The sequence below is a fragment of the Neltuma alba genome, unplaced genomic scaffold (genome assembly GCF_004799145.2).
Source record: "Neltuma alba isolate B1F8T4 unplaced genomic scaffold, ASM479914v2 tig00003967_pilon, whole genome shotgun sequence".
Classification (NCBI taxonomy): Eukaryota; Viridiplantae; Streptophyta; class Magnoliopsida; order Fabales; family Fabaceae; genus Neltuma; species Neltuma alba.
The window spans coordinates 373,273-391,243 of record NW_021633499.1 but is presented as its reverse complement, the minus strand read 5'-3'; the positions used below and the strand labels follow the sequence as shown (position 1 = coordinate 391,243).

The following is a 17,971-nucleotide window of genomic DNA, read 5'->3' as shown; positions in this document are numbered from 1 at the left end:
TTTGGCAGAGTCCTTTGGGATGAAAAAGCCACGATTTAGAATCCAAAAGCATGTTAATTGGTCAGCTCCTTGTTTGGTTGAGTGGTAGCTTAAGCCGAAAGCTAATTTTAACTTGTAAAAGTCATAAGCTATTTTGAGTTGCTTATAAAGAAAAATTGCTTTTTAAGCATGGAGAGGAGAGAAAAAGACCATGAAAAAGAGAGAGAGAGAAGTTCATGGGTCCCCACTTACTTTAATTAAAAAAAAGATAAAATTACTCTACCAAATATATTACTCTATTCTTATCTATAAGTCATTTGTGCTCTAAATTGACAAATAAAAAAATACATTAAATTGATAATTTTTTCTTTTATATTTGTCTTTATTAAAGAAAGGATATTAAAAATACGTTTTATATTTTATCTCACCAATTTACTTTATTTTTCTCTCTGCATTTATTAAGTTAAGAGGGATAAAATTGAAAAAAAGCTTATTAATTATATTGCAAATGACTTCTTGTAACTAAGAACAAACTTTTTTCTCTACAAGTGATTTATAAATAGAAACAGAGTGATAACTTGTTGATTGAAAAACTATTCTGAGAAGAAAAATTATATTATGTAAATTGAGAATTTTTCATTTTACATTATGTAATAAAAGTTTCACCCATTTTGGCAATTTTACAAAATAAATTTGCTTATTCAATCATAATTCAAATGATTTTTATTTTTACCCAATCTAACTTTTTTAAAAATTAATTTAAATAAAAATTATATTATCCAATCTAAATTTCATCCTGATCTAATTTTTTTAAAAAATTAAATTAAAAAAAGTTATACTTTTCTACCGTGCAATCCAAACGGACACCAAGTTATTTTATACTTTTCCAGCTGCCCTTCTTTCTCCCAAACCACGCCGTTTTTGCTGCGTAAAATAAAATCTCAGCCGTCCATGTTTTTCTAATCGAAGCCGTTGGTTTTGAGGGAAGAACAGTTCCTCTCTCGCGGATTGAGGGGAAGAACATATTCTCTGACATCGGCATCCTTCTCTCTGATGGATTGAATAGGGTATTCCTCGCTCGCCGATCGAATTAAAATGCTACTTTTCTCGCGTGACACAGCTCAATAGCTGATTGTTATACAATGGAAGTTTTCTGTCATCGCCAATTGCAAGAGCTTGCCTGGCTTTAGTAACTATTGTGATGATTTTACTTGAGCATGTCAAACATGAGAGATTATATTAATCCAACATGATGGAAGTTTAGAAGTAGGAGTTGGGATTTAAATTATCCATGGATCCCTTTTTTTCTTGTTTTCCAGATTATCAATATGTGACGTATTGTGACTGATCGTCAAATATATCCTTAGATTATGGGATTCATGAGAGGCTAAGCGTTTCAATCATGAACTTTGAAAGTATAAATGCAAAAACTAAATAAAAATCATGAACTTTGAAGGTTATCAAGTTAGATTTCTGGGTATTTGATAAAAGATTGTTATTTTACTCGTCAGTATTTGATATTCAGTGCCACAGATCTTCCTTTTCTGTTCCTTTTCTTTGAAACCTTTTCCCACTAGCTGCTCTGTTTTCCCGCGCCGGTGGAGGAAGAAGAAAGGGGCGATGCGCGGGACAGAGAAGAATGATGGGCTGCCGGGGAAAGTTGAGAAATTAATAAGAAATTACAAGGACGGCTGAGATTGAGTTACAGGTTGTACGGTTCAGATACAATATTGGAAACGACGCCGTTTAAATTACCAGCCTCCTATCACCGTCATGCTTGTTCTATAACATGCGGCCCAGATTTTGTTATTAAACGACGCCGTTTGAAGGAAAATGGGTGAAATCGTAGACGTCTAGGAGAGAAGCCAGGTCCCGAGTCACCGCTCACCAGCCCCTCCCACGGCGCGTCGCTGCTCGTCCCCCATCCGTCGGTCCGTCCGTCCTCGCCGTCACTAGTCACTCTTCACTCTTCACCTCTACCTTTCCGGCTTCCGCGTTCCGCCTTGCCGCCTTCGACTTCGACGACGGACGACCTGGGCAGCTCGGCCTCCATTTTCATTCTCCACCTCGTCCTCGTCCAGTCGTTCTCCATCTCCAATTCTCCATTGCAGAGTGCAGACCAGCCGAAGCTCTCGGCCTCTCACCCTTTCAGTCTATACCCTTCTCTCTTCACTCTCGTTCCCTTCGGTCAGTTCACATGTAGTCATTCATTTCTTCAACACTCTCCTACTGGTTTTTTTGTTTTGTTGGAAGTTTTATTTGTATTTGACGCCAATTTTAAATTAATATAACCCCATCTTATAAACAGATGACTTGATTCGGAATTTCTGAGTAAGGTACCTGTCAGTCATCACTGAATTTTGTTTCTGTTGGTCTGAGGTTGAAGTGTTGGACATTGTTTAACAGGTAGTTGTACTTGTTCATAGCATTGAATTCACATTGGTCTGTGGCTCTGTGATGGAACATTTAGTTCTTCTGTTGTAGCACTGAATTCTTGTGAACACAATTGGATTCTGAACAAAATCGCTGAATTGGAACTTTCTGGTGCTTGTATAACATTGTCCAATTCATTCTGAATTCTTCTCGAGTTCTGTACTTTATTCTAATTTTGCCAGCTAGCTAATGCTCACTCATGTACAGGGGAAAAATATGAAAAATGAGAAAATAAACTGCCAACCTGCCAACCCACACTGGCGGTTTTTGGTTGGCTGAATATTTCAGCCTCCCGCGCCAGACTCGCACCTTTTGGCGGGACAACTCGCTCGCGTATTACCAGCTTTCCTTTTCAGTGCAATATATCAAGTTAATCTCACTTTAGGACCAAAACTCTTTGCCAAACAAAACCTCATCCTTGGATTAGAGATTCAGAAAGAGTGCAAGCACCCACAGCGGGCAAAAGGTCCAGCCACCGCACTCTCACAGTACTCCAGTCGCTGCAACGCAGCCACAACAAGTGAACGGTGGCAGTGAATGGTGATTGAAGGACGAGCAGGGAGAGTAGTAGTAGAAGAAGAGTAGAGTGAAGAAGATGAAAATAAATTATAAGACAACGCCCAAGTAACCTTGGTTTCAAGTAAGTTCACATTTTCTCTTTTTATGTTATTGTTTGGCCTCTAGACCACTGTCAAGAACAGGATCTGTGTTTGGTTGTTCAATTTAATGTTAAAGTTTGAATATTCAAGCTAGCGTGAATATCATTTTATACCCATAAACTGCTCAGAATATAAGTTGGCTATAACATAGCAGCGAATAACACAATGCTCTGTTTCAAGCTTGAAATGAACGTCATGGCACTGGCGTCCAGTAGTGATGACACAATCTTCATCATCTTTGCTTTCTCCCTGAATGGAAATTCTTAGATCGATCCCTTTAGTACTGTAGAACGCATTGGCTAAAAATTTGTATGCTATTCATTTTCAGAATTTGAAGGAGATGAGGATACTTATCACAGTCCAAAGATTGTTTCCTTCACTACCTCCATTGTAACTTTAAGCCGCTTTTCTCTGCCTTTTGCCTTCTCAAACATGGAAAGAACTTGTGCAGCTTCTGCCATGGAATGGAGCATTCAACTTGAAAAGGGCCTTCGTTCTAAGAAGCCAGGTAAAATAATTGTATTTTCATGGATGCGAACTAACTCCTTGTCTTAACCTCATTTCCAATTTTGTTCTAGTTATTATGTTGCAATTGGATGATCTACTATTCGATCCTTGTTGGCTTTGGTTATTTGATGAGATTCATTGTCCAGGTGGATCTGTTGAAGCCATATTACAGTTTGGGCCTCAACTTCAACAATGGAGCTTGGAGTCTGAATCCAACATCGCTGCCAATAACATATTTGATTTGATGCCAGGTGAAGATAGGCTGTTTGCCAATGCCATCCTCTTGCGGCTAGCTGATGCATTTGCATGTGGTGACAAAGAGACTAGGTTTGCTATTGTCACGGTTTTCTTATCTGAGCTAAAGCACCGTAAAAAGAAGAAGCACAAATGGCATAATGGTTTGCTGTCAAAGGCCAAAGTACCGAACCACTTGGAGTTGTTGAAAAGAGTGAAATCTGTTTGTGACAGTGGTGATGAGGAGTCAAAGGCATTTGCTCTGGTTCTGTTTGGTTGTTGGGCTGATTTTGCTCAAGACAATGCTCCTATACGATACTTAGTGCTTTCCAGTCTCGTTTCTCCTCATGCTTGGTTGGTAAGATAATTTATTTCAACATTTATGCTGTCCTGGATGCCTACTTTTGTGATACCATCTGTCTAATCATATCTTTTGCTTATGTATCAAATCTGACTTATACTGCATATGGCATCTAGCAGTCTGGATATTGTTCCATGAGGGGATTAGTGGGTATGAGAATATGATCATTTGATATGTTCTGTGCTTACTGTCATGTTAAAAGCATATGACAAAATTGCTGTTGTAGATTGGTGTGGCAAACATCACAAAAAGCTTATTTCTTGTTTGATTTACAGGAGTAAACTATGTATTTACATAATTAAGTGATCAGTTCCTAAGCTGTTCTCTCTATTCCGGTTCTAGGCTCTTGATGTGAAATCTTTATTGGGTCCATTTTCATTTGCTTCTATCCCTCTTTAAGCTGCTCATTCTAGAAGAAAATTCATTTGCTTTATTGATTGACTGTCTCAATCTTGTTTACATCTTAATCATTGGATCTGTTTTCTACAGGTGAAAGCATCTTTATTTGCTGCAGGATGCTTTTGTGAAATATCGGATGATTTTGCATCTACCACATTGGAGATGCTGGTTAATATGGTGACTTCATCTGAGGTATCCTTGCCTGTCAAGTTAGATGCTGCTCGAGTTTTTGGAAAATTCAGGTGCTCATATTCAGTTGCAAATAAAGCATACAAGGTCTTTGACTTTTTTATAACTCGTGAGATCTAATACACTTCTGTTTCCTTGGGGTCTCTTCTTTTCCCCAAGTCAGTTGCTTTGTTGTGCAGTTTTTAGGTTCTTTTCCCCCCCTGCTGTCAGGCATGTTGTGACACTATTAGTGTTTGTCTCCATGTGCACATGTCTCTGTCTCTCTGCACTATATATTTTCTTTGGCCAGGGGTGGTGTTGATGGAAGAAAAAAAATTCAGGATCGAACCAAAAATTTATGTGTGTGCAGCTATGTACACACTCATTCACATATTTTCTTTGGCAGGAGTGGTGTTGATGGGAGAAAAAAATTCAGGAACAAACCAACAATTTATGTGTCTACAGCCATGCACACACTCATTTACTAGTAACTGCGTTCCTTAGTCCTTTTATACAATTTTAGGCTGTGTTTTAACTTTAGGATACCTGGTCACTGTTAAAATGCATCTTGAGCTGTTGACAGTTTTATACTTTCTTTTCCGGTGGCTGTGGCCCTTTTTTTCCCAATGATTTCTGTTGGTGGAATATTTCAAATAATATTCCAGCATTTATTTTCTTCTATTAGTCGGATTTATTCCTTGTTTAATAGCCCTTATCTACTCTTTAAATCTTTCCATTTAATAGGCTTTTTGTTTTTTTTTTCCTGGGATTGAATAGCAAGAATGCTGCTATCTCTTCCCTATAAGTCGATGTATTGTTTTCTCTGTAAATACAAAACAGAGTATTCTTCCAAAAGTGTTCAGTGTCATAAGGGTTTTAATATGATTTTTTTCTTTATTGCAGACAGGTCTAGAATTGATATTGGACTCTTTAGATGAAGAATTTTTGGTAGTGATGCTTGTCTCACTCTCAAAACTGGCTTCCGTATCAACACTACTTATCCCTGAACAGGTGATTGCCCTTTTTTAGTCTACTACAATATTTAGATTTTCGTAGTTGAGTTGGCAGGATATACGGCCTACTTTATATGTTCTCTTAACTTGTTTATTCTCATTTTTGTTATTGTTTTTCTGAGCGTACATTCATGATTGCCTCTTTAATCTTTCGACTGGTGGAATTATTTTTTTTTTTTTTTGGGTTTTTGTATCCGCAAATGTTATGTCAATTAAAAAATTGATCGTTTGAGTTTTGTAATTAAATGAAGCATTGTACTACTAGCTTGTCTAAGCAGACTTGTTGCAACCACCTTGTTCTAGAATTTACTTCATTTCCCTTTTATATTGTATTATTTAAATGTCTGGATTCAGGTGGGGCTTCTGCTTTCATTTCTCAGCCAAGAAAGAACTTCCCATATACAAGAAACAGCTTTAAGATGTTTGAAATTCCTGGTGAAAAAAGGACTTTGTGAAAATTCAGTTAATTCAGATCTAATCCGTAGATTACTTCGCATGCTGGAGGAACCTGAAGTGTCTTTATCCATGCACTTTGAAGCTCTACGGGTTTTACGTAAGGTTTGGCTCTTGTACCATGCAAAATAGTGGTTTCATTTTATATCATTGGTTTTGAACTGTTTTGACTTGCATTAGATGATTTGCAGGTACTTGTGTGTATTCCACCTTTACCTTTTACGGAAATCCATGAATTTGTCAAGCTGATTACTGAGGCAGAGAATGCAATACAGCATGCGGATTTGATGAGGGGCCATTTGACCATCCATATTTTGGCAAATTTGTCTTGTAAGTTTGTGGGAGAAACATGTACTGAAAATGATGTCTTTTTCACTTCTTTGGCTTCACGGGTTGTCTCACTAATCAAGGATCAGATGAAGCTTCTGGTTAAGTCATTACTGGAAGCCCATCAAAATTATTCATGGCTGTTTCAGAAACTTGAAACTCTGTTTGATATTCTTCTATCTAGTGTTATAAAGCATCACCATCTGGTTGTCCTGGTACTTGATAACATGACTTCGACAATTGAATTTGTTGTGACTCTCAAAACTACTGGTCAAATGACATCATCGACTCATGTGGCTGTGAATTTTGATTGGGAAGAGAAAACCCATGTAGTATCCAAATTTTTTTGCCAAGTATACAGATTTCTGGTCTCCTTTCTTGAAACTCTCAGAAAAATTGGTGCCATTGATACTGAGGTGATGAGCAGAGTGCAGATTTTGGTTGAATTTCTGTGTCATTGTGGTTTACTTGATTGCTATACATGCACATTGTATTGTCTTCTGTTACATAGTCAACATATTTGGGGTGGCCTGCTTCAGCAGGATAATGGAATACGTTATCATTATAACCTGAGTATCTATCCTCATAGTTGTCCTGTTAACTGTAAAGTTGATACAGTAGAGTTTGTGAACCGCATTTTGACAGACATAGATAATTGGACTGCTTATAGAATTGGAATATATGCAGCATGCCAAGGAGAACTGCTGTTATCTTCTTCCATATTCAGCAAGCTAATTCAGGAGGTCAAATCTAATTCTTGCTGTAACTGGTTAAAAGCACTTTCCCAATACACTCAGTCTGAGAGAGCAATCCAGCTTCTTAATTTACCAACACAGGGAGTCACTTTAGTGGAAGGGTCGGAGAATAATAAATTTCTTTTAAATTCTGGTGACTACATGGATGAGAGGGATCCATGGGATGCTGGGAGTGTCAACGATCATCATTACAGTTACAAGCTACCTGCAGCTTATAGGGCACTTTGCTCTTCCATGGGACTTTTGGAAGCAGCTGTAACAAGTTCTTGGGCATTCAGCTTCCAAAGTTGGTATTTATCATTGAAAGCTAGATTTTTGGAAAATGCGGTGGGCATACTCAAAAATGTGAGACTTGTGTTGAATATAGATTGGGGCAATCAGTTAAATAATGAGGGAGATGTTCTGTGTCGATGTCTGAAGTCTTTTGAAGACATTTCTCAAATTTCGTTTCATTTTTATAGACTTGCAGAGGAATTTGATCTGATTGGAACATCTTTCATTGAGATGGACAGTGAAAGCTCTGCAGTTGTGACAGCACTTTCTCTGAGTTGTTCACTATTGGCATTTGTTTCTGGTTTTGCAGTTATTGTTGTAAAGCAGCTATCTCATGAAAATTTTATGGTTGACAAAGACGCCTGTAACTTCTTACTGGTCTCGGCAATGCAAAATTTAGCAGGGTGTCTGCGGCATATGGATCATGAAACCAACTCAAATTTCTCCTTGCTGTTGAATTTTATTGACTGGCGGCCCACAAACTGTTTTCCCTTGCGGCCTAGACATCAAACTTGTGATGTTGGTTTTGCATATAGAGATTTTCTCAATGTTTGTAGTAATGTGATCTCTGAGGCTGCCTGCTTGGCAAATAAAATAAGCAATACGCACAATGAAACAACTCTGTCCAAAGTTTCCAAGAATTTATCACAACTGATATTAGATACTATAACAAAATGGATTCGTATTCCTCCTCGGATACCCAAGTATTTCTTTAAAGTAAGGTATGGTTTCGCTCTAAACGCGTCTATTAACATAGATGATTTCAAATTATGGAGCATGGGAGATAACTGTTAGTGGTATTTTACGGTTGAGTGAATGACCATGGCTTAGAGCATTATTTTCTCCGTTTTCAATCAATATCTTATATATGGCCATTCTTTGTCTGTGCCAAGAGTCAATCATTTAACTATCACATGTTATGTTGGTCAGAGATTTTAGCTGTTAAATGTTAGGTCTATTTTTGAGGTTTCTCAGCTATATTTTCTTTATCACTTATAGTCATTAACTCTCTCTCTCTGTTATATATCTTCATCTAAATGTTCAAGTTTATCATGTAGTCCCCCTGTTCCTAATTATAAGATCCTCTTTTTTGAATGGATTTGTCTCTTTTTATAAGTCCCTTTTGAGTTTGTCTGAACATTTGATGTATTGTTACCTATTTTACCCCTAATAAATTTCATATATTACATTCTTTCTCTATTTATCTCATTATTACTCTTTACATTATTAGGGGTATATTTGGAAAAAAACTTACTTTTGTTACATATTAATTGTTTTTAACTAATTTTAACTGTTTTCTTAAAAAGCATAATTTGGCCAAAAGGTTCTCATGATTAGGGACGGAGTAGTAGTCTTCCTGAATATAGAGAATTAGTTGAGCGGTCCCCTGGATCAGGTTTAGAAGCTAGAAGGCGGCTTGATGTATATTGATACTTTCTTATTTTCCAAATGTAGTGTGTATGTGAACCTTAGGCTTCTTCTCAGCATTTTGACGTTCCATTTGCATTATTTATCCAGGCAAGTCATTGGATCAGAGCTGTTTGTCCACAGTGAGGACACAAAAAATGGTGCTGGTATATCTGTTTTGCTAGGCTCCAGTCTATCACTTAATCTATGTCTTCAACTGAAAAACTTGCCGCCAAATCTCCATGTTCGGCCAAAAACGTTGTACTGCATCCTCTATTGTCCGGTGTCCTGCCAAGTACCGACACCTTGTGGAGAGGCGGGGGAGCGAATGTCACCGGGATATGAAGCTTGGAAAGATAAAGACATTGTTGAGCTGAACAAGAAATTGTATAGCCGTGTTGCAGATTGTATGGCAAATAAAGGCAGAACAAGTGGCAAGCATGGTAGGGAAGAATATGATGGTAAGAACAACAGGGCTGCAGAAACATTTCTGGAATTTGTGCCTAACCAGAAAGGTCAGGGATTTTCAAGCTGCCTCCTTGATGTATCTGATTTTCCTGTGGGTTCCTATAGAATCAAATCGCATAGCTGTTTGTTGGATGGTACAGGTTCCTACTGGAGCCTCCTCCCTCTGAACATGGGACCTATAATCACTGTACATACATGATTTTTTTTTTTGCACCGACCATACATGAATTTATTGATGGGTAATTATTATTTATCTGTTTCAAACATCTTCTAAAATGCTCAAAAAATTAAAATTATGATGTACCCAACACAGGTATTTGTTTGCATTTTTTTTTTTGGTGTGTTTTGGGGGTGGGGGGGCTCTTGATCATTCAAGAAGTATGGAAGGAAACTTCCTAAAGATAAGATGACCATTTTTGTTGAATAAAGCGGTGTGAGATTTTCCTTGATCCCATCTATTACAGACAGGTCATGACGAATTATTAGTTTATTAAATTATTTATACATTTTCTTGATGCCAAGTGTGATGGAATCTCTTTATGCTGACTCATATCGTGTCTCTAAATAGATTCTTCCTGTGATTAGTTCGAGTATTTAAAATTAGAAGAACCACTGTTCGGCCACGAGAGCTGCGCTATCATTAAAAGCATAGCTTCTAACAAACTACTATTTGTCAATCGTAGGGTGAATTGCAAGAAACAAGAGACAAGGGCAGTAATAAAAATATCATCCGCTCCTTAATACAGGATTTAAGTGTAGATTTGATTTTAGTTATAAATGTAAAATTTATTTTTCATATTTATTAATTTTTTTAAAATTACTCTTCTTAATACTCTCTCAACCACAATTAAAGAAGAGAAGGAAGGAGAATTTAAAGAAAGATAATTATAGTGTTTTAGAAAAAACATTTCATATTTTTTATAATTAATGAACTTATCTAATTTTGTTAACCTAATCAAATTAATTACGTATGTTTTATATTAAGGGCCGTTGTGTATATTTTTAGGAAGAAAGAGACAAAAACATCCCAAATCTACCAATTTCAATTTAGAACTCCGAAAAAGTGTAATCATTTATCATTGTGATTTCATAGGGATTAGTTTGGGATTGAATTTAATAACAAAATTACCTAAATGACTTTAAGTTGATGTCTAGTAACCTGCTATCACTTGTCAATGGTCAGAAATTTCTGTGAAATTGATTGTCATTATCTTAGTTATTGTCGTTTGATACATTAAAGTTGTATGTTGGCAAAAAATTATAATAAATTTTAAAAGAATTATATTTTGTGTTGTTACTTTAATGCTTCTTCAAGGTGACGCAATAACCTAAAGCATTCAGTCCACGAAATGATTAATTGCTCAAGTTTGTTCTCGCAATTGAGTAACTCATCATAACTTGAGCTTCATCATCAAATCGTCATCTATCAATCTTATTTCAACAAGAATGCTTTAGTTTATTTTCATTACATTTTTATTTATTCGGTTGATTATGATTATCATACAAGAGCATTCGACCCCAAAGAGTTTGAGTAACTTTTAAATCATCAAAACACTTGCTTGCTATCAACTGCACATTGACCATTGAGCCAGTCAAATCAAAATTATGCGAATGATGTCAACTAGAAAATCAATCTCTACTTTCTTATAATTTATCTCAATTTTAAATCATATTTTTATATCTTATTTTGTTTAATGGGTTAAAATGCAAATTTACTCATGAAATATTCTGTTAGGGGCATCGAACATCATAAATTTTTCTTAGATACAAAAGTACACATGAATTTTTTAAAATGGTGCAAAAATAATTTGACTACTAAGTCAACTAACATTGACTGTTTAATGAACATGTCAACAAAAAAATGGTACAAATATACACATAAACTTTTTGAAATGGTATAAAAATATATATGAAGTTTCCAATGACCGTGGCATTTTTGCATCATTTTGAAAATATTATATGTATTTTTGCACTATTTTCTTGTCCTACATATTTGCCGAACTGTCAATGTTAATGGACTTAATGGCCATGGCATTTTTCATCATTTTAAAAATTTCATATATATTTTTGTACTCGAAAAAAATATATGGTGCTAGACGCCCATGATGAAATATTTTATAGGTAGATCTACATCTTAAATCTTATTTAAATTGGACTTTGTAAGCGTGTCTTCTCGAGTATAAAACTTTTTAGTTTTAAATTATAGAATTTCATGAATTTTATGAAATTTCTATCGTCTCATTTAACACTCTTCTAACACCCCATATCTCTCTCTATATATGAAATTTTATAAAATCCATAAATTAAATTTTAGAGACAAAAAATTGTTCCAATTTAAACAAACTAAACTACAGGAACTAAATTTAAAATTGAGGTAAGCTTTATAGACCTATAAATTAATTTTTTTCCTTATCAATGTTTGGAGAAAATGAGATAGAGATATGATTATACGGTACGGTTTTTACTAATCTTTGCAGATAATTTTTCTTATTTCTTGAGCTCCATTATACCCCTCAGATCTTGAATATAAGCCATTTATAGGAGGAGGTTTTGGTCTTAAATGTAAGTTACTTGTAATATATCTAATGCTTATTTTTAATTATACTCTTATTTAATTCTTATTAAAAAAAGAGAAATAAAGGAAAGATCTATGAGAATGATTGATAAATGTAGAAAGAGGAAAAATTTTTAATGAGGGTAAATTAAATTTTTTTTGTTAATTTAATACATTTCTTGATATGCAAAAATATGTTATAAGTGACTTATATTAACAAGTAGAATAATATATACCAAATAGCTATGATGATTTAAAAAATAAATTAATTAGTTATAGGGCGCAGCATAAATATATGGTAATAATGAAAGTAATCAAACAAGTACAACAACCCACCAAAGAAAAGTCACTGGGCTTACCTTCCCCAATATGCCAACCCCTTTAGCCCTAAGACATAAGTTATGTGTGGGGGACCGCCGCCTTCTTTTCATTATTAGCATATAATTTCATCTTTTTTTAATTAACATTAAATAAATGATTAAAAGTAAAACAACCTGCTTCTGATTGCTTGCTTGCTTCCATTTTCAAAATACCTTCTACACAACCTCAATCTTGAACAGGTCCCATAAGTATCAAGTTGGTAACCCTTTCCTTTTCTGTCAGGTCAGGTTATATTATACATATTCAACAGCACAATTAATTATCAATCTGCCTAATAATATTATAGCTTAAATTAATGTTCAATTTTATATTCTCTGTTTTCTTACACATTGTTTTTTTTCCATTCTATACAATTTAAAAACACGCACACAAACATGTTAACATTGGACTTAAACATGAAACATCGTCCAAGCATATAGTGATCGACATTGCCACTGGAGAACTAATAGTTTTTCTACAAATCATTTGCTTTTTTCTAGTTGAAAACAAATTTTAATTTAATTTATATTGAATGATTTTATTTTGTATAAAAAATGAGAGAAAATTAATAATGACTTTCATAGTCTCGAATTTAAATTCGCATTAATACAAAAAAAAAAAGGGGCTTGCGGAAGAGTTATTCCTAATTGAGTATGATGAATCTAACTCAGTGAGATAACGATATGAAAACTGATCATATATACTCCTTTGGTTCTTAATGTAAGATCTATTTAATTAATTTTATTAGATTAAGAAAGTTAAGTAAGTTAGTTAATTATAAGAAATATAACATATTTTTTCTAAAACACCCTAATTATCTTTCTCAATATCTTCTCTTCTTTTCTACTTGATTATTGTTAATAAAGTATCCATAGGGGTAATTTAGTAAAAATTAATAAATATAAGAAATATGTCTTATATTTAAGACCAAAATTAACTTAACAATTAGGTCCTATATTAAGAACCAGAGAAGTATTTATGGGTTGGATGGAGAAGGTTTTTATTTTTTCCGGCTGAAAAATAGAAAAGATTGATAATTCCATTGAAAGTTTTACTTCATATGGTCGGCAAGAGAAGAAAATATTTGACTTTTTTTTTTAATTTAAGCTTGTTTAGAAATTATTTAATTAAAATCTAATTCTTATTGAGTTTGGAAAAATATTCAAAAGGAAAAGAAAATGAGAGTATACTAATAGGATTTGCATCTACCCATTATGCCAGATAGATATTCTATTCACATGAGTCTCAATTATCAAACACATAAATGTTTATAACTTAATACTACCTCCGGTCCTAATTATAAATAATTAGTATCCTCTTAATATTAATATAATGAAATAATAATTAATTACTTAAGTATAATTTAATAACGTGATTTATGTTTGATTATGTCTCTAAAATGGGAAAAAAATCCAAATTGGGTGTCACAAGCATGAGGCGATAATGAAATGTGACAAATCATTTTCTTATCAAATCTTAGTTACGCCCTCTTCTTTCCATGTCTCTTTATCAAAGCTTTTCCTCTTCCCTTTTTATATCCCTCACAGAAAACGCCTTCATTCGTCCTCCTCCTCCACCTCCTTCTTCTTCTTCTTCTGAATCTTAACAATCCAACGCCTCCCAACTCAAACGTCGTCCTCGTCTTCTTCAATGGAACCAACCATAAAAGCCCTATTCCCTCCTATTCTCTTTCTGTTTTTCTTCCTCAGTATCCATCCTTCTGTACAGAATCCGTCACCTTCCACCATCTCCGGCGACCGCCATCACCGAGCATTACGCAGACTCGAAACTCTCAAAGCTTCTCACGTCAGACAACTCAGTGCTTCGTCTCCTTCTCCGTCACCGTTGCCACCACCGGTAACCAACTGACGATATGTATATATATCGGCACTCTTTTATAAAATGTGATAACAATAAAATAATTGGCTTTTGTGTTGGTGTGAAGTCGGGTTCAAATGTTCCACGGGTATATCTAGCGACGTCGTACGGGGCGGATCCGACGGGGAAGGTGGACAGTACAGAAGCTCTTCTTGCGGCGATGGCGGATGCGGCGAAGAATAACAGTGAAGGGTTCTTGTTGGACGGCATTGCTAATCTTGGAGGCGCACAGCTCAATCTTCAGGGCGGGAACTACTTGATCAGCCGGCCTCTCCGGCTGCCGGTCGCCGGTGTCGGAAACTTCATGGTACGTTCTCCTCGTTCGTTTCACTCATTTTACAGCTCATAATTTCGCAAGCAACATAAGAAAGTTAAGAAAATTGCATTTCAGGACAAAAAGTTTGCAAGACTTTAATTAAATATTAAATAATTCAAAAAATAATTCCTCCCGAAAGCCTAAAAAAATAAAAAATAAAAAATATTTTTTCTAAAAAATAATTATAATTTAAATTTTTCTAAACAATTATTTGGCCCTTGTAGGTGTGATTTTATCAAGAAGCAAAATTATTTTTTTGTTTTTGATTAAAACATGGAAAGTGCCGGGCCGGGAATTGGTAATATTTACAAAATGAAGCATTTAGTATGGTGTGTTACTTTCTTGAAAAATGTACTTGGAAAGTCTATGCATGGTGCCACGTGGCGTTGGTTGGTAAGACTAGGACGGAGAATCCAATATCGGCTATGCGACGGAGGTGGTTTCTGCATTTAGTATAGTTTAATGGTAATGGTGAAGGGTTGGCCTAACCTCAATTTCAAAATTGGCCTCACCAATGAATGACTATATGTGTGTGTATATGTATGTATATAGGTATATATATTAGTGATCTTGTTGAAAATTTTGGGATCTTTCTTTTCCCTTTTCTTCTGCTAATTTACTCTTCTCTCAACAAAAGTAGGCCTTGGCCTTTGGAGCTATGTCAAAAGATACCACATTTACAGAAAGTTAAGGAGAAAAAAACATGTTATTCTCCCTTTTTCAAAATTAATAATTTATTTATTTAAATGTTGAACAATTATTTCATTCAAAATTTTTAATATTCATCAATCAATAAAGTTGTCATAGGCCATATGAGTTGTTTAGTTACAAATACTATGACTCATTTTAAGTTTTACCACCTCTAGTCCTAATTATAAGAGCCAGTTGACTAATTTGAGAAGATTAAGAAAGTAAGTTGAGTTAGTTATTTGTCCTAAATAGGTGTTGTTTTTCTTAAAATATCCTTGCTAATCAAGTGTATTGACTAAAACTATAATTATTAGAAGGACTATCTTGGAAAAAATTGAGTAAATATGAGAAACAAAGTGGATTGTAGTCTTTTATTTATAGGACCAAAATAAAAGTCAAACAGGGTCTTATATTAAAGATCGGACATAGTATTTCATACAAGATAGCTGCCATTGTTTTATTTTATATGTTACTTTTGCTTCCTACTGTAGAGCATCATCAAAAAGGAATTTTTAGTTCTAAATATAAGTTATTAACTAACTTGTTGATTGCTACTTTTTACTTTTGTTTTTGTTAATAATTAATGTTTAGTGTGAAAAAATTCATCAAACTTTGTGTTAAAAATTAGCGGTAATCTTAAAAAAATTATCAGAATAAATTTAATGTTTTAACTGCTTTGATATATGAGAATTAGTTACAATAATAAGGACAAAAAAAAGAGTAACTGCTAATCAATTAGCTACTACTCAGTTTTATAAGTATGAAAGGCGAATGAAATATTTTTATGATATAATATTTTTTCTCATATTAACTATAACATATTTCAAAAGTGAAATATATGATAGTCCAATATATAACTCACGTATTAATGTTTTTTCTCAAAAAGAACTCATCCTTATTTAAAGATTACAGGAAGAGTTTGATTTTTAAATTGATAGTATTAATAATAATTAAAGATAAAAGTGAAAACTTATTCAATTTTAATATAATGGAGAAACCAATTTTTCTTAGTCTAGATTTGGGAGTTAAAATTGTTGGCAAGAAAAAAAAGATTTGGGAGTTAAAATTAATTTATATTTAAGATTAGAAGAAATATTTAGAATTGTAATGTACATTTGGTGAAAACAGATGCATGGTGGGACCCTCCGAGCCTCTGACAACTTTCCATCAGATGGGTACCTCATTGATTTATCAACGAGCAATAGAAATGACAAGACTGCCCCTTCTTCATCCTACAATTACGAGTTCATCACCTTCAAGGACCTTCTCTTGGACTCCGACTTCCATGGAGGAGGCATATCAGTGATCAACTCTCTCAGAATCGGCATTGACAACTGCTACGTCACCCACTTCACCACCAACGGAATCCTCGTCCAAGGCGGCCATGAAACCTACGTCAGAAACTCCTTCATTGGCCAACACATCACCGCCGGCGGCGACAAAGGCGAAAGGAACTTCACCGGCACGGGAATCAACCTCCAGGGAAACGACAACGCCGTCACCGACGTCGTCATCTTCTCCGCTGCCATCGGAATAATGGTCTCCGGTCAGGCCAACATAATCTCCGGCGTGCATTGCTATAACAAAGCCACTGGTTTCGGAGGCACCGGGATCTATCTCAAACTTGCCGGGTTGACACAAACTAGGGTTTTGAATTCTTACATGGATTATACCAGCATTGTTGCAGAAGACCCAGTTCAGCTTCACATTTCTGGTACTTTCTTCCTCGGAGATGCCAATGTTGTCCTAAAATCAGTCAACGGAGTAGTCAATGGAGTAACCATTGCTGACAATATGTTTGCTGGATCTAACAAAGGGGTTGAAATCGTTCATCTGGATGAATCGAGTGGGAATAATTTTAAGCAAGTTGATCAGGTTGTGGTAGACAGGAACGTTGTGAAGGGGATGAACCTGAAGAGCACTGTGGCGAAGAAGACAGTGCAAGCGAATGGGACTTCATTAATAGCGGATTTTAATGATGTTTTGCTTTTCCCTAACCTTATCAAACATGTTCAGTATTCATTGAGCTTCGAAGGCGACACTTTCCCAAGTTATGTTCTGAGGAATGTGTCTGATAATAGTGTGGTGATTCAGACAAGTGAAGCGGTAGTGTCTGCAAGTTTATACGTTGCTGTGGATCAAAGCATATAATTGAAAGTTGCAAGCTTTTGGCCTCGTGATATTGAAGAGGAGAGAACTGCACAAAGAGTTCTTAATTAATTAGTTGCCTAAAGTAATTTGTTTTATAAGGTTTTAGATTTAAATGCTTTATAGGATACCATTATTTTTAATCAGCTTGGCTAGTAAAATTCCACCAAGACTGATTCAATTTGGAAATGTAAGCACAGCAGCTCTTGCACAACTTCAATTTTTTCTGTCATCATCACAATTCCAATTAATTTCATTTTTATAATTTAATATTCTGTGATATATTACTGCCTCATATCCTTAATATAAGAGCTAGTGGGCAGGTTGAAATTTATCTTAAATATATGACCTCAATCTCTTTTATCCTCTAAATTTATAATTTTTTCTTTAAAATATTCCTATTAATTATAAGGCGTTCTTATTAAGGGTAACACTAAAGCCCATGCTTGAAAAAGGTAATTTAAGTAAGGAAATACATATTTGTTATAAATAACCAAATTGATTAATTTTTTTAATCTCTTCAAATTAGATGTATATCTAACTCTTATATTTGGGACATGAGGCAATGTTTGATTAATATATTAGCGCT

The 17,971-nt window shown here is 34.8% G+C and overlaps 2 protein-coding genes across 2 annotated transcripts; both read left to right on the top strand.

The window, feature by feature from the left end:
• The first annotated feature begins 1,885 nt into the window (after positions 1-1,885).
• On the top strand, positions 1,886-9,739 carry LOC114743178 (uncharacterized). Its single transcript, XM_028931371.1, has 9 exons — positions 1,886-2,178; positions 2,620-3,052; positions 3,400-3,579; positions 3,725-4,170; positions 4,663-4,848; positions 5,644-5,751; positions 6,108-6,311; positions 6,398-8,283; positions 9,080-9,739. Exons 3-9 carry the CDS (start codon positions 3,504-3,506, stop codon positions 9,633-9,635), a joined length of 3,462 nt encoding a protein of 1,153 aa, XP_028787204.1. The 5' UTR covers positions 1,886-2,178; positions 2,620-3,052; positions 3,400-3,503; the 3' UTR covers positions 9,636-9,739.
• A 4,261-nt stretch (positions 9,740-14,000) lies between these two features.
• Positions 14,001-17,617, top strand: LOC114743177 (polygalacturonase QRT3-like). Its single transcript, XM_028931370.1, has 3 exons — positions 14,001-14,207; positions 14,296-14,535; positions 16,363-17,617. The coding sequence occupies exons 1-3, from the start codon at positions 14,001-14,003 to the stop codon at positions 17,383-17,385; spliced, it is 1,470 nt and encodes a 489-aa protein (XP_028787203.1). The 3' UTR covers positions 17,386-17,617.
• Positions 17,618-17,971: the final 354 nt, after the last annotated feature.

Coding starts and splice junctions, on each gene's coding strand:
- LOC114743177 (XM_028931370.1), top strand. CDS start 14,001: ATGGAACCAACCATAAAAGCCCTATTCCCTCCTATTCTCTTTCTGTTT. Junction 14,208..14,295: donor CGTCACCGTTGCCACCACCG/GTAACCAACTGA, acceptor GTTGGTGTGAAG/TCGGGTTCAAATGTTCCACG. Junction 14,536..16,362: donor CCGGTGTCGGAAACTTCATG/GTACGTTCTCCT, acceptor TGGTGAAAACAG/ATGCATGGTGGGACCCTCCG.
- LOC114743178 (XM_028931371.1), top strand. CDS start 3,504: ATGGAAAGAACTTGTGCAGCTTCTGCCATGGAATGGAGCATTCAACTT. Junction 3,580..3,724: donor CCTTCGTTCTAAGAAGCCAG/GTAAAATAATTG, acceptor TTCATTGTCCAG/GTGGATCTGTTGAAGCCATA. Junction 8,284..9,079: donor AAGTATTTCTTTAAAGTAAG/GTATGGTTTCGC, acceptor TTATTTATCCAG/GCAAGTCATTGGATCAGAGC.